At 33.9% G+C, this 24,196-nt stretch overlaps 5 protein-coding genes across 5 annotated transcripts; 3 read left to right on the plus strand and 2 right to left on the minus strand.

Annotated features, from left to right (window-relative positions):
• The first annotated feature begins 311 nt into the window (after positions 1 to 311).
• Positions 312 to 2,311, plus strand: LOC136414311 (probable palmitoyltransferase ZDHHC24). Its single transcript, XM_066398231.1, has one exon. The coding sequence runs from the start codon at positions 379 to 381 to the stop codon at positions 1,204 to 1,206; it is 828 nt and encodes a 275-aa protein (XP_066254328.1). The 5' UTR covers positions 312 to 378; the 3' UTR covers positions 1,207 to 2,311.
• On the minus strand, positions 1,649 to 3,841 carry aft (adrift). Its single transcript, XM_066398230.1, has one exon. It carries the CDS (start codon positions 3,659 to 3,661, stop codon positions 1,781 to 1,783), a length of 1,881 nt encoding a protein of 626 aa, XP_066254327.1. The 5' UTR covers positions 3,662 to 3,841; the 3' UTR covers positions 1,649 to 1,780.
• Positions 3,842 to 4,811: 970 nt separating this feature from the next.
• LOC136414489 (peptide transporter family 1-like) lies at positions 4,812 to 6,911 on the plus strand. Its single transcript, XM_066398538.1, has one exon. It carries the CDS (start codon positions 4,812 to 4,814, stop codon positions 6,909 to 6,911), a length of 2,100 nt encoding a protein of 699 aa, XP_066254635.1.
• A 736-nt stretch (positions 6,912 to 7,647) lies between these two features.
• On the plus strand, positions 7,648 to 15,898 carry LOC136414466 (glycerol kinase 3-like). Its single transcript, XM_066398497.1, has 12 exons — positions 7,648 to 8,089; positions 8,544 to 8,795; positions 12,193 to 12,285; positions 12,367 to 12,584; positions 12,746 to 12,961; positions 13,808 to 13,918; positions 13,974 to 14,052; positions 14,233 to 14,410; positions 14,461 to 14,641; positions 14,802 to 14,970; positions 15,094 to 15,180; positions 15,374 to 15,898. The coding sequence occupies exons 2-12, from the start codon at positions 8,558 to 8,560 to the stop codon at positions 15,466 to 15,468; spliced, it is 1,665 nt and encodes a 554-aa protein (XP_066254594.1). The 5' UTR covers positions 7,648 to 8,089; positions 8,544 to 8,557; the 3' UTR covers positions 15,469 to 15,898.
• Positions 15,899 to 16,149: 251 nt separating this feature from the next.
• Cbl (E3 ubiquitin-protein ligase CBL) lies at positions 16,150 to 24,032 on the minus strand. Its single transcript, XM_066398494.1, has 7 exons — positions 23,271 to 24,032; positions 22,843 to 22,989; positions 22,257 to 22,526; positions 21,963 to 22,185; positions 21,733 to 21,900; positions 19,157 to 19,231; positions 16,150 to 19,000 (listed from the first exon to the last, which is right to left on the minus strand). The coding sequence occupies exons 1-7, from the start codon at positions 23,810 to 23,812 to the stop codon at positions 18,287 to 18,289; spliced, it is 2,139 nt and encodes a 712-aa protein (XP_066254591.1). The 5' UTR covers positions 23,813 to 24,032; the 3' UTR covers positions 16,150 to 18,286.
• Between the last annotated feature and the right edge of the window lie 164 nt (positions 24,033 to 24,196).

The raw sequence follows: 24,196 nt of genomic DNA on the forward strand, positions 1-24,196 counted from the left end.
ACCCATTAGCCATATTCAGCAGAGACAACAATCGCTGACTCTGCTAAATGCGTCTAAAAGCAATAATTAGAGTGATAACGTATTTTTTAATTGGGACGTCAAGGAGTGTATTATTAAAGTTCCTTTGATATAGATTCCAAGTAAGTAATTCAAAAAAATTTATCAGTTCCGTTTTTAAAAAGGATCAAATGTGAAATTAAAGTATCGAAAAGATTGTTCTCGGATCGGTGCAAAAAGTGTCAAGAGGACTACCACTTTGTGGATTATTTTCACGCCGTAACGGTGCAGTTAACAGTCGACACATTGATTGATAAGAAAATGTAAATGTTTGCCACAAAATTTAAAAGACCATAAGTCACCAAAAAATCAGAAAGAAACATGGTAATTCGAAAAAAGATATACTCAAAGTCACTCGGTGATGCCTGTGTTACCACATTCATGTTTGCGATAATCCCAGTAATATATTATTTTGAGTTATGGATAGTGCTCCCTAAATTCCATGAACCATGGGGCGTCACCTATATTTTCCACTTCCTCATGGGAAATTTTATTCTCCTAAACGTTTCTTCAAACTTAATCGCCATTATCCTGACTGACACCAGCATTTCCGGAAAAATTTTACCATCAGATGCTGCAAAAAACTGGAGGTTTTGTTCAGTTTGTGAGACCTTGGCCCCTCCACGGTCTTGGCACTGCCCCTCCTGCAACGCATGCATTTTAAAAAGGGATCACCATTGCATGTTTACAAGTTGCTGTATAGGACATAACAACCATAGATTTTTCCTAGTTTTTGTATTTTACATTTTTATTGCTACTTTATATTCAACAGTATTCAACATTCAATTTATTTACCACTATGTTAAGTTTGATTCATGGGTTTCTGTAGTTAAAATAGTGTTTCCTTTAGCCACTTTGTTTTTAGAATGGACTGAAAATCAGCTGTATCTTTCCTTTATACTAATAGTTATGTTAGGATGCTTTTTTACAGCTGCATTGTTGATTTATCAGTTGCGTTTAATATTAAATGGCTTAGTTACTTATGAGAGAAATGAAAAGTTGAGCATGTATGATCAGGGCAAACTTGAAAATTTGAAAGTTGTCTTAGGGAAACGGTGGACACTGGTGTGGATTAGTCCTTTTATGGAAAGTGAGCTACCATGTGATGGAGTAATTTGGGAAATTAGGGATTCTATAAAAGCAAAATAATTTAATGTGTACCCCAGTTAAATTAAAAAACACAACTCTTTATATTTTTATATACAGATGTCTTTGGAACAAACTGTTCTACATATTTCTGTTACCATTCATTTTGCTCTATTTTTGAGAACTCTATCTAGTCAGTATTAAATTATAAATGTCTTTTCTATGTAGAATAAAAACAATACTTAGTAAAAGGAGTGATATATCCAATAGTGATAGTCCCCTTCTATATTGCTACATTCTGACTATTACATTTATTTTTTACGATTTTATGTACAGTGTTTTTTAAACATATAACGCAAACTTAAGGGGAAATTTTTTGAGTCAAAATAAGAAAAAAATTCTTATAAGCATATGTATGAAGGGGATAGAAAAGTTGAATTTTTCTGATATGTCTAAACACTATTATACTGTCATTAAACAGTAAAAAATTTGAATTAAATCAGTTAAGCATTTTTATAAAAATTGTGTAAAGCCCCTTTTTTCCTATTTTAACTCAAAGAACATAATTATAAAATTGCTATTTATATTTAGCAGTCATTCTATAGAAACACAAGTGGTTTCTTAATTAAATTCACTACTATATTCTACTACCCACTCCCTGTTCATAAACAGGAATTTGAAGTGTGTTATACACACTTAAAAACTGAGTTATATAATTGAGATCATTACAAAATAAATTTGATGGAAACAAATTAATTATATCACAGTCAAATGGCCTATTACTAGTATTATCACACACATTTTCAATGTTTGAAAGCAAGTTATTAACAACATTTAATTTGGTTTCAATACAGGAGTAAAATAAACACCAACCAGGTCCACAATATATAGTTTCAAATAAACTACCTATAATACACCACAATGATGCAAGAAAATGGGTATGAATTGGGACATTTATCAAAAATATATGTTTCCTATGCAGAATTGCAGTTTTAAAGGAAAACAACAACTTTTTTTGATATTGATAATAAGGTATTAATGTGAATGAGTTGATGTTGATGATAATAACGCTTTTAGAAAGCTTGTTTATAGCTATATTATATAAGCTCTTTGCTGTTTTTTTTCTGGTAATTACATCATTTTCCAGATGTAGCATTAGTTTATCCAAGATTTTTGTAGAAGCAAAGTTAGTAGTATTAACAAAATCAATTCTTTTTCCTAATTTAATACCTACATAATCCAAAATGTTGCAATCCTTAAGACACAGAAATTGTGTCATACTTAAGCATTCTGCTTGATGTTTCCAATGGACATTGAAGTATGGAACAATTCTGTATTTCTTGTTAATAGCACTTAACCTGTATATTTTTATGTAAAGATTTGCAATTTGGATTTTGCAGTTATGTAAATTATGTTTGTCCTCTTCATTAGGGTAGAGGTAGAAATGGATATTGTCATTTATTGTTGATATTTGTTTCTCCAAAAAAAAATCTGTACAAGCAGTGGTCACTTGACAAATGAAATTCTCTGGAATTTCCATTAATGAAAACATGGATAAATCTGATTGAAAAAAACCATTTTGGTATGGAATTGTTAAATTATGCCATATGGGACTTAACATGTCAAATCCATTATATTCTAAACAAATAAGGTACACTTCAGAATTACCACTTTTTGATGTGGCAGGTTTAAATAAGAATGTTTTCTTAAATGTACAATTTAGTAGATATAGCAAGCACAAAGTGGAGTTTTCGAAAACTGTGAAAATCTTCAAGACAAAGGAGCCTCCTTTTTCAAGAACTGCTAAGGCTGTCAATGTTTCACAATAATGCAGGAACCCCACTAATGTCTCCTGCTCTCCAGGATCACACATGCAGTTTATACTTCCATCTGCAGTCACCAAATTTACTTTCCCACATGAATTAATTTTACTTACTATATCTTCATGATTGTAATATTGCAGCAAATCACCAGTTTCATCCAGTCCAAACAACCATTGATTTTGTGTGTGATTTATTAATCTATGATCTGCAATCATGTGAGAGTCACTATTGCCTTCATAATAGGGGTTTAATGTATTTGCCTGCCATTGCCAAATACTATCTGGATGGTTTTTCACTAAATAATGGTTTAAAGCACATATAAAAGCTCCAGGAGCTTCACATAAATGTAGTGTTTTAAGACAGTGCAAATTATCTTGAATAACTGGAAATTTGTTTACTATTTCATAAAATTTACACCAAGCTTGAGTCAAAAGTTCGGGTTGGACTTTTTTTTTCAAGTGGCCAATAACATATCCAGCTAGATCTCGTCTTTGAGTATGTGACGACCATTCGGCTAGGTCAAATTGACTCAGTTTGCCCTTCACAATATTGAGTTCGTGTTTCATATCTTGAAGTTTTTGACTCTTAAAGGGAGGCGAGGAATACACAGTGTCAGGCAGCTTCCAGTCAGGGCTTCTTTGGAACTCAAAGACTTTGTTGAATTGTGGGTGGCCTTTTCCTGTTGAGTTATGCATTTTCGGGGTTTTAAATATTACTTTTATATTGTTGTAGCTCTAAAGTTTCCAGCGATTTCTAGAAATTTTGCGGTTAACGTTTTGTTGATTTCGTTATTACAAACATAGATTTGTAATTAGGAATGTGAACAATTATCGATTAATAAGAAACACTCGGTGTTTTATATTTTCTCCCAACTAGAAACACTACCGCTTTTATTGAAAACACTCGGTGTTTTTCCATCTAGCCTGCACTCCTAGTCTGGATGGACGTTTTGAAAACTTCCTTCTATCGGTATGTGATCAAGATTTTTCAAAGCGAAGTAGTGGAGTTGAGTGAAAAGTAACTCATGGGCAAGTGAGAAAATATTCATACCTGTAGATGCACTAATCCTACAGTACTTAACGCAAGACAGGAACAACTACTACTGCTCTGTTGGCTCTTTGGTCTAGGAGCAGCTTACATCAGCTTCTTGTACCAATCACCGATGTCCGAATTAACCAATATCCATGAATAATTTTTTCTATCTTACATGTTAAATTAATAAAAGAGACCTTCTACTCTTCAAATCCTTGACTCTGGAGAGGAAAAAAGGCGTTTCCTGATAGTGACGTGGATGATTTGACCGACATACCAAAAATAGTGCTGATGTGGCAACTGTGCAGGACAAATATAGGGTTTTGGGACCCTGTCTGAAGGCATAAGCTCCGTCCTGGACCCAATCACCACAGCTATCTCCTCGAGTCCAACTTCACCTGGGCAGGGAATTGCTCCGATAAACATTCTCAGAAGCTGATTTCGCCTAGGCGAATACCATACAGATCAGTAGATTGAAAATTAACGAGTTGCATGGCATTTTTTCTTGACCCTGTATGGCGTCGAGGCATTTTTTTCAAGATAAGCGTTCGTCAGTGATTCTACGGACTTTCAGAATCTTTTTTGTTCTTGCAAATAGGGCAAGGCAACATACGATCTCTCAAAAAATGACCGAGAAATGTGCCCTTTCAACCATATTTGCAGGATCATTTTGGTCATGACTGGACACTTCGCCGATTATAGGTTTAATTCTTGTGGACATCAGTACGATCAACGTCATTACTGAAATACCGTTCAATATATTTTGGTTGAGAACTATATAGTCAATTCTAAAATTTGAGAAGTAATTCGCAGATGTATTCAGACTCTACGTATCCGACCGCAGTGCTCTGCATAATAGCTATCGAATTTTGTGAGAGATTTTCGTTATGCGGAATAAGAACAATCTTGTCGTTATACTTGAGGAACATTCTGCTTTTCAGCGAGAATGCATCCACCGTAATCTATCACATATTCATCATGTTGTGTCATATAATCCCGCTAATCGGAGCGGTTTGCGCGGACAGTTTTTTCGGACGGTACAGGACAATCAGGAACTTTTCACTAATCTACTTGGCGGGGAATTTATTAATGTGTGTAGCCGCAGTGCCCGTTTTGGATCACAATCCCATCGCTATTTCCATATTCGGACTCTTATTCATAGCTGCAGGTATTGGAGGCGTTAAGCCCTGCGTTGCTGCATTTGGCGCCGAACAATTCCGAATTCCCGAGCAAAAGGCACTTTTGAAACATTTCTTCTCCGTATTTTATTTCACTATAAACTTGGGAGGGTTCGTTGGAATGATCGTGACCCCCCTAATGCGCAAGGTGGTAAACTGTTTTGGGGACGATACGTGTTACGCTCTAGGGTTTGGATTTTCGGCCCTTTTGATGGTTATGGCTATACTGCTGTTCGTTTTGGGGAAGAGATTTTATAAGGTGAAAATCCCCAAGCGAAATATAATGTTGGAGTTCGTTAAGTGCTCTTGGTACGCTGCAGCTGAAAAATGTCGCCGTCGCAGCCAACGCCACGAGCATTGGCTGGACTATTCCAAAGACAAGTTCGATTGGAAGTTGCTCGAAGACATGAAAGCAGTGTTCGCAATATTGATGCTGTTTGTCCCTTTACCCATATTTTGGTCCTTGTTCGATCAACAAGGATCCAGATGGACCTTTCAAGCCGCGCACATGGATGGTAACGTTCTAGGTTTCCACGTGGTTCCCGATCAAATGCAAGTAATGAACCCTGCCATGGTTCTTGCATTAATTCCAATTTTCGACAAATTCTTGTACCCATGTTTCGAGAGGGTGCATTTCTTAATTAACCCTTTGCATCGCATGGTGATAGGGGGCATGACAGCTGGACTAGCTTTCGTAGCAGCAGGAATTCTAGAACTTGTATTGGAGAAAGGCTATCCTGAACTTCCACAACGAAACCACGGTTCAGTAAATATAGTGAATACTTTGCCCTGCAGCATTATGATCTTCAACTCGTTCAGTAAAATGGAACTTCTGGAGGCAGGCAGAATTTTTAAGATTGAAAGCGTGTGCCACAATCGAACACGATACGATTTGATGATTGAGGCTCCCTCAAAATGCGACTATATAGAGTTTTCAAGGGAATTCTTCAAAGTGAGCGCTCTTCTGGAAGAACTGCAGGAAGACACTTTTATTATCGCTGTAAATGAAAAACTGGAAATTCAAGGCTACATGATAGATCCCATAGATTTCCAAACATCTATTACAGGGGCCCCAAAATTCAGGATAGACTTCATTAAAAACACGGATGTGCTGCAGAACGTGACCGTTTCACTCATAAGCGATTCAGGTCTACGAGATGTTTACTTTGTAGGAATTCCCCCTAAAGGATCAGTCGTTACAGTGTCACCGTATATTGAAATATCTCAAGGAGTCTACGGATGCCTCATAAGCAGCAACAGCAACAAGAATCACTTCGAGCAACATTTTCACTTTGCAATCGGAGGCGTTTATTCCTTGATCATACAAGAAAGTCACGGGGAAATTAACTTCGTCAAGCTCTACACGATGTCGAAACCAAATCACATTAATATCATGTGGCAAATCCCCCAGTACTTCCTAATCTCCGTAGCCGAAATTATGTTTGGAGTTGCTGGACTAGAATTCTCCTTCATACAAGCCCCAAAAAGCATGAAAACTGTTACGATGGCAGGATGGTACTTGTCCACAGCCGTTGGGAATTTCCTGGTTATAGTGATAACCCAGATAGATCTATTTAAGAGTCAGGCTTACGAGTTCTTCCTTTTTGCATCGCTTATTGTAACGGATATGATGATCTTCATTGAGATGGCTTCGAGGTATCGGTTTGGGATATCGGAAGTGGAAAGGTCAGCCCTCATTGTCGAGGATTCCGATGAAATGCAACTAGAGGAATAATCTATGTGTTTGTTCTAAATCCGTGAAAAATCCTGGGAGTTATGATATTGTAAGAGTAAAGGGAATTTGTTTTAAAAAGCGATAAAAATGTTCTAGCGTGATTTCACCTTTAGCAACTCTAATGCTGCGATTAAAGTGTTGTCTGCTTCGTCCTCTTAAACAGCTTAGCAGCTTGTCTTGATATCCTGAATATTTAATATCGCCCAAAGCATCAATCGAGATTTTTTTGGATTACGAACGCATCAAGGGGCAGTTTAGAATTTCACAATTTTTTCCAATCTACAATTGTATGTTCGCGTAATAATTATTGTAATTATTTAAAAAAAAAACATGGAAATGAGTGAAATGGATAAAATGTTCAAAAATGGATTGAATGGTCGAGATAAAAATAGAAAATAACGAAAGAAATCAAATGGACGATATCATGGTCGCATGATAAATCGATCAGTAGGTGTATGGATCGAACAGTCAGTTGATTGGCCGATCGGTTGGTAGACCAGTTGACTCCTAATTTAATTTTAAAAGAAGGATAGTCAACCCGAACACGTTTAATTAGTTACTCAACTTACTCCGCTCGGACTGTGCGAGCAGATTCCGTTCAAATTTTTTTTGGATTATTCAAACGCCGTTGCGGAACATCGAATACCCACGATTTTAAGATCTGTCAGTTACAAAAAAGAAAAAACAAACAGCTATAGAATGAAATTTATTACTAAAAATCTAATTTCTTTCTTTTTGTTTTCATTAATTCGTTATTCTTAGCATGTTTTCAGTCTAAAAGATTACTAGGACATTTATGAAATTCATCCATATCCATTTCTACCAACAATTATTATTTCCTACAATAAACACTGAAGTCCAGCCTTGAGTAATTGCGACTTGCAGCGATAAAAATATTTTTATATCCACAATTATGTAACAAAAAAAACGTTTACGACTGCATTTTTTTGTTGACTTATCTTTGGTAGGATCAACCAAGTGACCATTTTTCTAATTATATATGTGGCGACATGTGGTGCCGCGTCTGTGACTGCGTGTAATGATAACAGATTGGTATAACTATAGTAGGCAGTTGGTGATCAGTGAATGAACATCAAGGAGGTGTGTACTGTCTAGCGTTTCTTATAGGCCAGCTTGGAAGGCGTCATTACTGAAGGTTGGATTCAATTTTACATCAGGTAATGGATGCTAAAAATAGTCCCATTTGACATATTGTTAATATTGTGATCTAAAAAAGTTTGTTCAGTATTAAATCTTGGTATTCCTCATTTATGTGTATTGTTATTGCCTTCTGCTCATGTTTTTGCAAATTTTGACAGCCATAAGAAATGAATTGGCACTACAATAACAACAATCTAACATATATAAATTTCTTTTCTGTTTTCGTAATATAAAAAGTATTTAGGAAAACAAAGCTTGGCATTTAATTCTGCCAAGAAAACTGTGAAACAAAATATGTTATTTTTCAACTGCTTATCCTATGAATTCAATTGAAACTCTATAGAAGCCTTTGCTAAAGCACATGTTAAGTTATTAACCACATACCAAACCATCAAATTCAAAATTGAAATTATGTTTATCACCTTACTCCCAATGTCTTTTTCAACAAGGCACTTTCATTCTTGTTTACAGCTGGTACTTAGAAGATGAAAGAGATTCAAGAAAATGGTCATCAACAACTTGTGGGGGTGATAGATGCCAGCACAAGAACAGTGAAATTTTGTGTTTTTGTTAGTCAGCACATCCAGGAAATTGCTGAACATGCCATAGATTTAGAACCAATAACACCACAGGAGGGATGGTCAGAACAAGACCCTTTAAAAATATTAGAAGCTGTTAAGTTGTGCATGGAGAAAGTTGTTGGGCAACTAGGGCCCAAAAAAGGTAAAATATTCTACTTAAATGGATATTTTTAAATGTAAGATTAATTTGTATGAATTTTAATCCTACAAACAAAGAAGGACAAGGCAAACATTTTAAGTTTAATTGCACTGAGATTATTTATAAGTTATGAGAGTGCTATTATATGCCTTTTTAACTTCATTGCGTACTTTTTAATTATCTGAAAGTCAAGTATAGGTCATTTCCTGGATCATTGTAAATATGTAATTATTCAAAAATTAACATTTACTGAATTGCATTAGTTCATATTTTTGTCTAAGGTAAGTATTAAATTTTTAATAAATGTTTCTAATATCTATATCATTTAAATTAATCTTGTATTATATATGTATATAGGCCCCTAAAGTCATTAAAGTCATAAAGCAATTTTCACACATGAGAACCTTGAAAACTCGGGTCTAACAACTAATCAAACACCATTTTTAATAATTTAAATATCTATTCTTCTCTGTCTCTATCCACATCGATAAAAACAAATTAAAAAACAACAAATATACTTTGTAACATATTATTCTAACTCTTAAATATGTGCTGGTTTCTACTGTCTAATAATATTTTAAAACTCTTATAAAATACACTACAATATTTTTTTACCTTTTTTTAAACATATCTGAACGTTCTTATCTTTTTTCCCGAAATTAAAACGATTTGGTACGACACTGTTTAACTGAATTAATACATATGCCAACTTGTACATGAATCATTTTATCTACGACGGATATATGAATAAATCGTGCCACCATATGCTATGCCAAGATTCGTATTAACAAAATGCCTTGCACTTTTAATAATATAACATTCACACCACCTGAAAAGCATATTAGAATCCAGTGATGCTTATTTGGCACTTTATGATCCAAGTGACGTACGTTGAATACTATGGTAAACAATCGTTGGACAAAAAATGTTTGTTTCTTTTAATAATCACAAAATTTAATTAATAACTTTCTTCTATTGCCTAAAAGTAGATCTGTATTAAAGATTTTGGTATAATTTTGCAGAATGTGTGAATCAGAGTTAATTACCCAATTCCACTAAATTGACTTGAGAAAATATGTATGTAGACCTTTGTTGCGTGGCCTCCACGTGGAGGCATGATAAGGAGATACATTTTGACCTGTTAAGTTCCAATATATCGACCTTGTACTATGGTTTATCTCGTACCTTCAATTTTGTTGACAAGGTTAAAGTCCTCTATTATTTTATCTCCATCTATAATTATGGTTGGGGATGGAAAGTCCATCATGACACGAACTTCATTAAAAGTCTACAATTCGTCTTGTCTGAAATTTCAATATCGAAATTCCTTCGTATAAAATGTGTTCTATGTAATTTCACATTAAAAGAATACATGAAAAAATAATATTATTTTGGAAATTGTTTCCCTCTGCTCTAATTAGTGTTGTAAAGCACTCGCTGATGTGTTGAAAATGCCAAACACATAATTTTCCTTTGTAAACTGTGTTTGGGGAGATTTAAAGTACCAGACACTAATTACTACGTTTTACACCAAATATTTTCAATTTCATTTGTGCTGTGTATCAATGAACCAACAGCGTATATCCAGAGACTAGATCCAAATTTTCCAAAAATAAATACTACTTGGAAGTAATCGGCAAGTTAGCATTTTTCACTGACCGAAAAAACTTCGTTACAGAATCTCTAAATATTTATTCTAGTGAATGGGGAACGAATTAATAATTGTTTACATATGAAACGTTTGCTTATACATCTAGATGTTTGGAAATTTAATCGCATAAATCGGTTTTACGTATCTTTCAAATGCATGTAAAGTTAAGCAAATTGATTTAGGTATTAATTGGATCTAATATGTAGATGTTTAATATTAATTTTTGGTTGCTGTGACATTATTTATTATAGACACGATTTGTACTACTTTATCTACACTTTACTTACCTGATATATTAAATTTCTTCTGATTGTGAAAAAAGCTGCTACATTATCGAGTCTAATTTTGTGTTGTTCTTAACAAAGCATTTTTAATAATAAAAACTCACAACAACGCCAATTTCCTTTTGTCTTTCCATAATTGACATAGTGAAAGGAGCAGTCGAACGTAAAACATAGTAAACCTATCTCGATTCTTAGAATTGAATGCATTTGATTAGAAATAAAGTTGAATGCGAGATAAGTACATATTTGCATGCCAAATAATAGTCTGCACTACAATTCGATGGGTACGTACTGCGTATACCTCCAAATCTGAATTCAAGTACCTATGTATCTGAATATCTTGAAGTAACCTTAACTATTTTCAAGTTCTCGGTACTTGGAGCCCCCGTATAATAAAAATTTCTACTTTTATTGTTAAAATTCTTATTTTCCACTACTGTGAGGATATCATTAAATAATATTTGGCGTCGCCTGGCTCGCATTATATAGCCTTCATTGTTTATTATATGGGATTAGATGAAGATGAAAACTGTGGCAATGATTATGTTACCCTACAAGTAAAGTAGGCTTTGGATGCAGTTGCACGTACTTTATATCTTCTGTCTTCATATAGCTACGTATACTAGAAAGGGGAGTTCATATGCTACGTAGCGGTTAATTTAGGTTTGAGTCATACGTCGTGGATATATGTATATAGTAACGGCAAATGAAGATATATACATATAAACAAAATTAGAGTTTTCGTTAATTTGTTGAATTTGATATACAAGAAATTAATTGGTAATTTTTACGTTCTCAGGAATGTTTCCATAAAATTAATGTTTATTTTTTGATTTAGAGCCAATTACTTCAGATCGCTTTTGTAAATATTTGATGTACTTATCAACAACTGTACCCTACGATTACAGCTTCAATTCTGAAAACAGTTAGTTGTGAAAATACGTAAATTTCACAAAGAAAATATCTTAAACTATTTAAACTTGAGTTCAAATGACCAGTGAGCGTACAAAAAAATGACTGATGATCAATCTTTTTTGAATGCAGAATTAGCTATGTAGTCTTTGAAAGAATGCAATGTTGAAGCTTAAATATATACACAACCATATAAAGGCGCTGCAATATTTACCCCTAAAAATAACACTTGTAATAGTTGCCTGTAAATCATAATCGTCAATAACCTCTATGGGACTGGCAATAACATTGTCTTTTATTAAGTGCCAAACATGTAATAATGAGCAAAACACTTTAGCAGGATTAACAGTTGTAAAGATAAGTTTTCCCTTTATTAATTTTTATTGGAATTTGTACAATAATATTTTAACATTACGTTTAATATTTTCAATTCAAATAAAAAAATTGAACTAAAATTTTGTTGGACAAAAGTCAAATTTGTCCTCAGGTTAGGCACTATTAGATCTTCAATTTTATTTTTTTTAAATTATTATTTTGGGTTTTTTTATTTTAGAAAAGAATGTGATAACAATCGGTATAACAAATCAAAGAGAAACAACGATAGTTTGGGACAAAACAACTGGGAAACCCCTTTATAATGCCATTGGTACGTATTAGAAATTAATGCAAATAAATTTTTAATAATAACAATTTACTTCAGATGTGACCTAAATATTTCTCATTTTAGTTTGGAATGATATAAGGACAGATTCAACTGTTGATCTAATATTAGCCAAAATACCGGAAAACAACAAAAACCACTTTAAATCAATTTGCGGGCTTCCAGTTTCTCCATATTTCAGTGCATTTAAATTAAAATGGTTAATTCATTACGTGCCGGCAGTGAAAAAGGCCATTAAGGAGAAAAGATGTCTTTTTGGGACCGTTGATACCTGGCTGCTATGGGTGAATATAAATTTGTTTATTTATATTTGAATATCAAGTGATTAGGGGATAATTACGCTTTTACCTTAAATACTCATATTTATGTTACATAAATGTGTGTATGCCCTATGTATAATGCAAATAATTACTCGTTCAGTTTTAAAATTTATTCTATTATCTAGAATTTAACTGGTGGCCCAAATGGTGGCAAACATCTGACCGACGTCACAAATGCTTCTCGCACATTCCTAATGAACATAGAAACCCTCTACTGGGATTCGCAGTTACTTAGCACCTTCAAAATACCTCAATTCTTGTTGCCTGAAATTAGGAGTAGTTCAGAAATATATGGAGAAATTGCTGATGGGTGGCCATTGAAAGGAGTGACCATTTCCGGGGTGAGTCTCTTATTTTATATTTCCTTGATTGTTATGTACTGCCAAAATTGGATACAGTCAGTCAACGAATAAATAGTTGAGTTTTTGTATGTAATATAGATTTTCGAATTTACGTGAAATATGCTGTTTTCAATGTAAAATATTTTAAATGCCAGACTTTCTTTTAAACAAACACGATGGTAAAAAAAGATTAAAGTAGAAAATTGGCTGCAAATGTGGACATTTTTTATATATAGGCTTATAAGAAACAACTGTTTTTTGCTGTACCTTTTGTGTTTTAAATTATTTGGAAAATCTGCCAAACAAATTTATTTAAAAAGGATGTATTTATAATGGCTCATTTTCATTTTTTTAGCATGAGTAGTTTTTGAAGCATTACAAAAAACAAAAAATTGGCATATTTTGTTTTTTCAGATATCGACGAATTGCACGTTAATCCGAATTGTACAAATTCGGAAGAACCATTTTGGGGTTTTTCAAATTAAAAATTTTTTTTTGTTTAACTTAATTAATTTTGCATCTCTTACTCTTAACGCCCTTTATCTTGAGCACACTGTATAATGGACGGAGGTTACATCGATCTTTAAAGAAAACATATCACAAAAATATATTTCTCACAGTGAGAAAAAGATTTATATGAATATCAATTTAGAAATACTTAGTGAGATACAGGAGATAATAAATGTCTCACAATTTTTAAGGTTCTTCTTTAGTTTGAAGCGAGATTTTTCGTTAAGAATGTAAATTATTAACAATACAACTACAACAAACTAGTACACCCATAAAATTGTAATGTTAATAATAATTCCCATATCCTTGATTCCCAGTTTTATATTCACACTATAGATTTTAGGTAACCAACAATCCGCCTTATTAGGGCAGAGTTGTTTTAAAGAGGGCATGGCCAAAAACACCTACCGAAGCGGCTGTTTTCTTCTCTACAACACGGGCACTAGTGTAAGTAATATTTAACGACTCCTTTCTTGCTTATTCTAAAAAGTGTAGTTTTCAGAGAGTTCAATCATCGCACGGTTTGGTGACGACTCTAGCGTATAAATTTGGAGATGAACCCGCTACATATGCTTTGGAAGGTTAGTGAGACGTTTGGAATCATTAGAAAAACACAGAATAGGAATTTATTTGTTTGTGGTAGTGAGAACTTGGGAAGTTGAGTGAAGGGAAATTGAATGTAACCGACCAAGTAGGGTAGAAATTAGCAGGAAAGAAAAAGAAAAGGGAGAGAAATGATATGCATGATATTAAATATTTAGGTAGTATTGCCGTGGCTGGTGCTGCCATGAAGTGGTTAAGGGACAATATGGGCTTTATAAAGAACATAAATGACGACACAGAGTCATTAGCTAAAGAGGTGTTTAGCACGGGGGATGTCTACTTCGTTCCTGCCTTCAAGGGCTTATACGCTCCATATTGGAGAAAAGATGCCAGAGGGTATGTTAATTACGAAGACTACTATTTAGAGACTAGATTTTCTTATGTAGGATAATTTGTGGTCTGACGGCATTCTCAACAAAGCAGCATATAATTAGAGCGGCATTAGAAGCTGTGTGCTTTCAGACTAGAGATATTTTAGAAGCCATGAATAAAGATTGCGGATTGCCTTTAGCTAAACTTCACGTTGATGGAATTATGACTACGAATAATCTCTTAATGCAGTTACAGGTAAGAAGCATCGCTAGATATTTCCTGAAAGTTCTAATAATTCTCCAACCTTCCCTAGTTCTAAAAACTAATGGCATACTTGTTTCTGTTTTTCAAATTTGGATATAGCTTCTACCTACTTTACGTTGGGGATTAGAGAAGTTCTTTTAATGATTTTCAGGCAGATATTACTGGCATCCCCGTTATTCGGGCTCACTCCAAAGATATTACTGCACTTGGCGTGGCAATGGCCGCGGGAATGGCCAAAGGAATAGAAGTTTGGGATATTAATGCCGAAGAAAGAGAACTCGTTCCAAGTGATACGTTTTTGCCTACGTCAACTGAAGATGGTAAGTACAGTATTCAAATAGTTTACGGGATATAAACGTACACAAAAATGATGTACTCGTATTCAACCGTGCAAAACGGATATTAGTAGATTTACATTATTAGATGCCTGATTTTCTTTTTAGAAAGAGACACAAGGTATACCAAATGGAAAATGGCAGTACAGCGATCCCTTGGTTGGGTTTCACCTAAGAAATCAGCTATTATGACAGGTAATATTTCAATCCTAGTTATTTTACATTTTTAAGGAATGAAACATAAAGTCTAAAACTGATTACCTTATACGAAAGCTTGAAGAGGAGTGGACTTTTCTCTTTTGACTATGTTAGTTAATTGTACAGAAGAGTGTATACATTTGAATTTTCCCAATAGTAATTTTCTTATTGACTTTCTTTTGTTTTTCAGAGGAGAGATACCAATTATTAGCTAGCATACCGGGCAGCGTTTACGCGATATTAAGTTTTGGGCTTCTAATACTCTCACAATACTTTGAAAGTTAAATTAATAATAATGTTACAAAGGGATATTTTTATATAGCCTTTATTTTTTTACTTTGTTATTATGTGAATATCCCTCGTTTTGTCTTGCAATTGAAACAATTATGTGGGCCAACTGCTGGCAGTATAGAGCCATATTTCATAATTTGTCTAGAAGAACCTACTTCTACATATTAAGTATAGTTAATTATTCTCTATATAAGAAAGAGGGATATTATACTCGTGATTTAATTTACCTTGCTGTAAGTTGTACTTAAAAAGTTACTGTATATCCGTCAATTCTCGTCTATTGCTTATCGATACTTGTTCATCTGTTCAGGAATTTTCATATATCTTGCAATGAACGAGAAAATGCGGTGGATGTTGTTATTAATTGTTATGTTTGTTAATCGTTATTTACCTACTATTCAATACATTTTATTATTGATTTCATAAATAGTATTTTACTCGATGGAGCCCTAAGAGATGAGTAGCTTGAATATAAATCATTCATAGTCAACAGTCCCTCGTAAAGTCAAACTGTGTTATTCTATCAAGAAAGCTCCAGAGTCGAGTTATTAGTTAGCCGAATGATTTTTGATATTGGCGATATTGATTTTATTTATTGTTTTTCTTTGTTAAAAAGACACCAATATATGTATAATTGAAATTTACTGTACCAACACTGAAATAAAACCAGAGAGATACATTAAATGTGGATGACTTTTATTATAAGCATTTTTTAACTATTTACATAAACTATTTACATAAAAGTCGAAGAATAAATAATATTGTGGATTTATTAACTATTTTAAAAAATGTTCGCATTTGGCATTTTGTCCATATTTTAACAGACCCAGCACCCGCCCAAACCTTAAAAATAGACTAATCGTCAATACATGGGAAATATGAAAATACTGATTCAGTGAGACCATGATATTTCTAGTTTCACGTTTACTTTCATTATTTCTATTTAGCTTCATGTTAATGTTTTTAAAAGTAATAAATAATTACCACCCCCTTTGTCTTGTTATCATAGTGCCTGGAGGCAAAACGCAGAGAGTTAAGTTTTAATACCGTTTTCATCTACTCTGGTTATAAAATAATACGTTTTTGGATTGTATTGAAATATTACCTAATAGATAAAGCTTTGCTTTTCAAATCTAGGGACATATATTTGACCGAAAAAATTCCCAGTCCTATTTGAATATCAGTTCCTTTACCATCGCTTTTATAATCATAAGAAGTTTGTGTTAATATTCATTTGGCACAAATATATCAAGTTTTTTTTTTTAGTTCAGACCCATTGCTACTAGTTCAATAATTTAAGGAACTGTTATGAGAGTTTGCTATATATGTAAATCGTAAAATTCAAATATTGTTAACGAGTAAGGTAGTCGGTATTTTCTTGGGTCACAGCGTATACTTTCTTATGAGCTTAGTCTCCAGCAAAATTACTACATTCCAATGCATGCAATTTAAAGATGCCCTATTTCAAAATTGCGTTAATTCTTTAAACATTAAAAAAAATGTACTTATTATGCAGAGGTAGTTAAAATTTATAATACTGTCTTAAATCGTACTTGATATGCCCTGAACCAAGAAACTTCCATTTTTTAATAACCGATTACTCAAAGAACTTGTCTTCCTGAGACAACGTTTAATATTCATAATAAATCGAAACTGATTTGTGAAATAAATGACTTGATACCCGTCGTTATTATTTGGGGCGTCCTGTATATACGTTTGAGGATGTCTAATAATTTTTAATTTATTCTAAAAATTACAGGGTAGTATTTTTTATAGGTCAAGCCACCATTTGCCACCCCAAGCTTTATTATTGTTTACTACTTTGATTTCCCAAAATTTCACATCTTTAAGGCCACTAGATTAATGTATCGGCAATTCTACCTGGAAGACAATTTTCATGGAAACCACAAAACTGGCCATCACTGTCTTTATTTCAACATTTCTATGGATATTATCCTCTTGGTAAGATTGTCAGGACTTTGATCTATTGGTCCTTAATCAAATTAGTAGAAACTTTTATATTTCATGCGTTTTGTCCGTATCTGTAACAGTAACTTATCAGTCACATTTGCATGTTAACAGCAAATTCATAATTTTTTTTTTGGTCCTAAGGCTCAAATTATTCATGTGCTGTCAGCTTTAACATCAAAGTCGTCATCAATAATTAAGAACATGACCAATACCTGACACTCTACTTTCATGTTTGTATTGAAATTAGTTTGCAATTAAAGTTGCATTAATAATTTGACCTTAAAAACGCAAACTAAATATTAAACAGCCCGTATTATGTTAGGGCCGTTCGTCGTGGCGATATACTACGATTTTGACATTAAACTTCTAGATTCTTCTGTGACTGAGGGTCAAGTTACTGCAAGCTAATTTCCATAGAAACATTGATATAGAACTTCAATATCGGTGAGATTCTTTGTATTTACGAAAGCTAGCTTGATGTTGAAGTTTACAGCACATTAATAATTTGGCTCTAATGTATCTATTACAGTAAACTGAAATCTTCGTTGATCTCTTGAATTTATGAACCATCGGTCGTGTAACAAAATCTCTCCAGGGGGCTTTATAATCAAGCACGCCATTTCCACGTAAATCCCGCAGTCTTTTTTAGAAATCTTAATCAACCCTGATGAGTCGCAATTTCCTCGCAGCCCAACACACACATTTTCCCATTTCGGCTAAAAAAATATCTGTATTCTTAAAAAAAATTATGTATAATTATTTTATTTACTCAAGTTAACGATCTACGAACTTATACTAGAAACGAACCCTTAGATATCGAGAGACATATGACGACTACTTGCTATCCTAGTTTTGTACCGAATTCGTGTAAAATATCACAAGCCATATCCACGTTGTTCCTCGATATACCTAAAGCTCTGATTACAGAATCCCTGGAATAGCCCTCGCTCACTAATTTCTTTATGTAATCCATATTCAAATTTTCATAAGATACGTTCGCTTCGCGTTCCAGTGGATTCACCCGCTTTTTATGTTTCGGAGGCAGCTGCTCAACTTCCACATTTTCGTAAGGCTTTCCACTGATATTGGGGGTGGTATTCGACTTGGGAGGTAACGGTTTTGGTGCTGTTCTATTAGAGGGACAGCTCAAATGTCGCGGAGGGGTCTTACAAGTGTCGATAACGTTGTTATCACAATTCGATACTACTAAACCAACAATAGTTTCTGGAGTGCTTAATTCTACGTGATCTACATCCGGATTGCGCATCTCCAACATTGAACTGCTTTTAGGCAGAGTTTCTATCTCTATGGAGTGGTTGCTAGTCAGGTTTGTCACAGATTGTGATTGTGCCTCGCATAGACCTTGTGTGATACCGGTTCCGTTACGTGGGATATGCGAGGACGTTGTGGGTATTGGAGGTAATTCGTGAGTTGGGGAACTCTTCCTCGGTGGCAAAGGAGGTGGAGCGGTTGTAGGAACCACTACGGTGCCTGGAGGATTGCGTCTCACGAATCTAGGACTGCTTCCTGGTGATATCATGGGACTTGAAGAATGCTAAAAATGGTAGGTAATTTGGAAATCGTTTTTGGACGAATGAATCAATAATAATAAATGCTCGAGAATCATGCACGATCATTATTTAAATTGCAATGTTTGACGGATCTCAGAGGAAAATTCATTATTATTGAGTTAATTCAGTACATTACTTACTGAAACTTCAGTCCTTGGTTTCAGTGCTAATGCATGCAGGCTGCTGCCTGCGCAGTTCCATAACTCGCCAGCATCCTGAAAAAGTGTCTCACCTGAGAATATTTGGAGCACCCCCAGTAATCTACTTACCAATTATTGCCATCATTTAATATTTAAACAGGCATTAAAATACGTAATCCACCTCATGCTCTATAAACACAAATTAACGCAACTGGAAACTAAGAGCCGTTCTTTTTTACATATGTAAACTTTTATAGTCGGATTCAATGAAAATAAAGCTGAACCCACAAAAAATTGTGTCGGAGAGCTCTAAACTCAAAAAAATCAAATCAACGCTATTTATCTATATACATATAAGGAACAGTCTATTTCAATAGACGGATTTTTATCAGTTTCCAGTCAGTCTCTAAGGCCACATTTACTGGATGCCCATAAATATTTTCCAAACAGCAATAAACAAATAGTAATATTATAGAGATTCTATACTGTAAATGCCTCATTTGCAGTAAACGTTTTTATATAAATTAACCACAAAAAGCGACATACAGTGCCAACAAGCCAAGTTAATGATGGATATTTGCAAGAGGTACATCAAACCATGAACTAATGAGTGCCACATATAAATGAAAACATTCGAAAATTGCAAAATTTGAATTAAAAAAAAAAAAACAAATAAAAATGCCCTTTCGGTGATGAATTATAATTTGTCGCAAAATTATTGGGGGCAACGATATTTTTAACAGGAATGTTGGGGAATTTTATTCGGTTAAAACGAAAACTGTAAAATGCCTAATTTGTATTAAAAAATTTATGATCATGTCACGCTACTTTGCGAAAATTGAACTAATCTCATAGCTCGTCAAATAACCTGGATTCTTCATGAATGGCCGTAATACGCGTTTTGACCTCGTTTTTTCTTCTTCATCTCCTTTGCTGAAGCAATAGGACAGTTCCTTGGAATTCGTTTAACACGTATGGTACCTACCTGTAGCCCGATAAACATTTTCTCGCATGTAGATGAACTTCGGAGGCGTGAATATGATGTGAAAATAAAAGCAAAAGGACAGAGTTTTGATGTCTTGGGGAAAATCATTTATTAGTTGGACCAATAGAGCAGTCGCAGTGAAAAACTCTACTAGTACTAAACCTCTGTACATGCAATAGTCATCAATTATATGGTTAAAAATGCCACATTGGCTATTACTGCGTTTCTTTTTCAACAATTATTGTAAAAATTAACAGAATAAACGTGCCGATTTTTTGTAGCAATACATAAACAATTTTACAGTATAGCTTCTTGCGAACAAAATTTTATCATTTCATTTAACATGTCAATGCTAACTCCACCTCTTACGAAGGTGTGTCATTAATTTAAGATATCCCTTTGCAATATTAAAAAAAAATCACAGTGTTTTGACAAATTGACTTTGTATCAACATTGATGACGTCAAGATATTTGCTGCATTATAATCTTATTTCCCCTCTCATGCCAAGCAACTTTGATTAGAAACCGTTTTTATTAAAACTAATAATTCTGCAAATAAATGACAGCCTCAAGATAACTGGACCTCTTAATATAAACCAGTTGAGAAGAGCGTTAGCTATTGTTAAATAGATTGTAAGACACATTTATAACCGCTAGCAAACATCAAAAATACTCATAACATCTTACTTCAACTTGAAGTTATACGATAATTTAAAAAGGGAAAATAAAAAATAAATATATGAAAATGTACAGAGAAAAGTTATATTGAAACTATATTTTATATTAAAATAAATAGTTTACTATCTTACAATAGAATTTTATTGCCACGAGTTGCGATTAATTCTTTCATCTCGAGCATTCAATGTCAATAATCAAATATTTAACACAACTGTCCATTGATTCATAAGGACGTTGCTTTTTGTGGCCATATTAAATTATCTTAAAATAACCTACAGATTGACAGTTATGATAGTAAGGTGTTTTAGAAGGCGTGACGTCTCAGACCATTTTTGTTTTGGTAACGATTGAAAAGTGACGTTTGATCCGCCTAGTATCATTCATGATATAAATTACTTAATTCATTAAAGTGAGAAAAATGATGACCAAAAAACACATTGAAACGCGCGTTAACTCTCTACGATGTAATTAATTTACTTTAATTTACAGTATGAACTTCTTTTTTAACCAGGCTCAAAGCTCACTACAATTTTAATACATTCACATTTTATTCACGAGGTCCTGGTAACAGGCAAATTTGAACTTACCAAGGAGGAACAGAAATGATAATCACACAAATAAAAACGAACCACAGTAATTCATAAAAGTTTTCCCTTAAAAGAATGCTTAAAAGGAACTTTGAAATCTCGTTTTTCTCACTTTATAATAAAACATGCAGAATGTGATAAAATTCATGCACCACTGAAAACACAACGATCAGTAAAATGATATGACTGACGCGGCTTCAAGCTAAAATAAAAAGAAAGCCCATTTGAAATGTCCAAGCTGCCACTTTGGAACATCATGCGCAACACAAAACAGCCAAATGCTATTCTGAATAGTTATTTGAATGATTAGCCTCGTTGTGCGGTACCTCAAATTCCTCCTCGTCGTCCAGATTCGAACTGTTCTGAGAAACAGTGGGAAAGTTCTTCCGGTTGTGGGATTTTTTGGGGTCGAACGGGTCCACTACTATTTGCTCAGTTCCTTTGATTTCCGCTCGGCAAAATGGACATCCTTGGCTACCTTGACCTTCTGAACCCTGAAAAAAAGAAAATAATACGTCAAAAACACTTGAAAAAATATCTTGAAAATTTTACGCACCGCTTGCCATGCTGTTAAACACGGTGTGCACAATAAATGGCCGCACGGTTCTATCCGCACATCTTTGTCGTTTTCAGCGCATATTTTGCACAACTGAAATGTACTCCCCATCTCGCAATACAATTCATACTGCTCCTGCGTCACAGCTATATGGTCTTCCTGACTGGGCTGCACCGCCCAAGAAAGATCTGGATTATTTGATCTTCCATCTGGGTACAGGTAACTGCGAAATGTAATTTAATATAAATATTAATTGTTTCATTCTCTCTGCACATATACAAAAAGCATACTCACAATCCTTCTCTATAGCCATCCAAGAGGGCTTGAATAAGGCTTTTATTTTGAGGTATTGTCTGCAGTATTTCCCCATCTGGAGTTACATAACCAATAGCCCATTGACCAAGTCGGGTGCAGGAAAGTCGAAATACATAAGAGCCGGCTTTATTTATATACCTCTGCAACCGAGCTTTAACTTCATCATAGGTCAGAAAAGCAACATAACCTGGATGAGTGACTGCTAAAATCTGCCAGTTGCGAAGCAAAGTTGTCCATGGCTGAAACAGTCTAAAAATATAAAAATATAATGTAAAAAGTTTGAATTTTTCAAAAGATTTTTATAATATATATATATAATAAACTATCAAGTTTAGCAATCAGCTTATTAGTTTACTTATAAGTTTTTGAATGTAAACTATTTGATACTTAGAAGCTCAAACCTATAGGTATTACATATACCTACATAAAAAGTAGTCCCTTTTTAAACAAAAACATAGAGGAAAACTTATTAATACAAATCTTCCTCTGATCATTAGTTTTTATATCATCACATATCTAGATACTTATTTAGTATTAAAAAAAACACTTCCAAAACCTTACATACCTTGTGAAGACATCAAATTCAAAGTTGGATATGTAGTCATTACAGGTGAGATCTATTGTGGATTTTAAGGCCATGGCTTCCAACCCTGAACTAATAGGATGGACATTGTTTAACTCTTGACGGAAGATCTTCCAAGGAACCAAAGTACTGAAAAAAATTCATATACATATAATTTAACAGAATTAAATATTGTTTCTGTGCTGCATATTGTTTCATAATTTTACATAAAATATCATGGTAAGTGGTTAATAATTTTGGCCTTAATGACATACAACATTATGCGATTTCTGTTGAGTAATTCAGTGGAAATTGTGTCAGATTTGAAAATCCTTGCATTGTCTAAGAAATAACATACACTTAGGAATGAATCATAAAGGGTAAGATTCTGATGTACTAAAGATATAAAAAATACCAAGGAAAATACTCACCTATTGCCAAAATTATTCTTCCAAAAATCAGCAGCATCAGACTTTGTAATACGGAATTGATCACCTGCAAACCATCCACTGGGAAACAGTGCTTTAAGTTCACTTAACATATGGCTAAACACTAAACTTAATTTTGTCAGATTTCTCCTGTAATGTGAATTTTCATCAAACATTTTGTCCTTGCCTTCCTTAAACAATTTAATTGCCTGCTTACACTTTCTCATTAAATTGATTATAAAAACATTAAAATATTCAATACTATACAATGCAGACATGTTGTCTTCATATTTTGAATAAATAAGCCTCAGTCTTTGGTAGGTATCTGGCAAAATGTCCAGTATGAATGGGGGAGAGTTCTTCAAATTCATTCTTTGATGCTGGCACAGTTTCACCACTTTGTCCATTAGTTTCCACGTTTTGTCCAAAGTCCGTTTGTCCGTTGCGAATTTTGGATGAGCCACAACATCCGAAAATGCTCCTTGAAGTTTTGAGAATATTGTTGATAAATTTTTATGTTGTATGGGGCGATTCCTGCCCGACATGATTTGAAACGTGTATAGCACTGGCACTACTTAATATGCATTACGGGAACATTTTCGCTACACTAAACATTTGTAATATATCCTCTAATTTCCATTACTACTTATTATTCTATTAATTAATAGATTACTTCCACTAGTAAACAACTCCATTCAACATCCATTCACGAATTTCTTGAAATTTTCGGACGACCCGAGTGGCGAGTGGCGATTAGTAGATGACAGTGACAGTTGTAATCCTGACAAATGACAAATAGAACTCAATCAGCCACCGTCACTACCGAATCTTTATAAGTCTTTTCAATCATTCATTGAGTACTAGGAGTACTTACCGCCTCAACTCAACAAGAACTGATGGAAACATATTTTACACAAAAGTATCAGGGT

Source organism: Euwallacea similis, chromosome 17 (assembly GCF_039881205.1).
Source record: "Euwallacea similis isolate ESF13 chromosome 17, ESF131.1, whole genome shotgun sequence".
Lineage (NCBI taxonomy): Eukaryota > Metazoa > Arthropoda > Insecta > Coleoptera > Curculionidae > Euwallacea > Euwallacea similis.

Coding starts and splice junctions, on each gene's coding strand:
- LOC136414489 (XM_066398538.1), top strand. CDS start 4,812: ATGTATTCAGACTCTACGTATCCGACCGCAGTGCTCTGCATAATAGCT.
- Cbl (XM_066398494.1), bottom strand. CDS start 23,812: ATGTCGGGCAGGAATCGCCCCATACAACATAAAAATTTATCAACAATA. Junction 22,527..22,842: donor GAATTTGATGTCTTCACAAG/GTATGTAAGGTT, acceptor TTATATTTTTAG/ACTGTTTCAGCCATGGACAA. Junction 19,001..19,156: donor AACCAAGGACTGAAGTTTCA/GTAAGTAATGTA, acceptor TACCATTTTTAG/CATTCTTCAAGTCCCATGAT.
- LOC136414311 (XM_066398231.1), top strand. CDS start 379: ATGGTAATTCGAAAAAAGATATACTCAAAGTCACTCGGTGATGCCTGT.
- aft (XM_066398230.1), bottom strand. CDS start 3,661: ATGCATAACTCAACAGGAAAAGGCCACCCACAATTCAACAAAGTCTTT.
- LOC136414466 (XM_066398497.1), top strand. CDS start 8,558: ATGAAAGAGATTCAAGAAAATGGTCATCAACAACTTGTGGGGGTGATA. Junction 12,286..12,366: donor ACCCCTTTATAATGCCATTG/GTACGTATTAGA, acceptor TTCTCATTTTAG/TTTGGAATGATATAAGGACA. Junction 14,642..14,801: donor ATCTCTTAATGCAGTTACAG/GTAAGAAGCATC, acceptor AATGATTTTCAG/GCAGATATTACTGGCATCCC.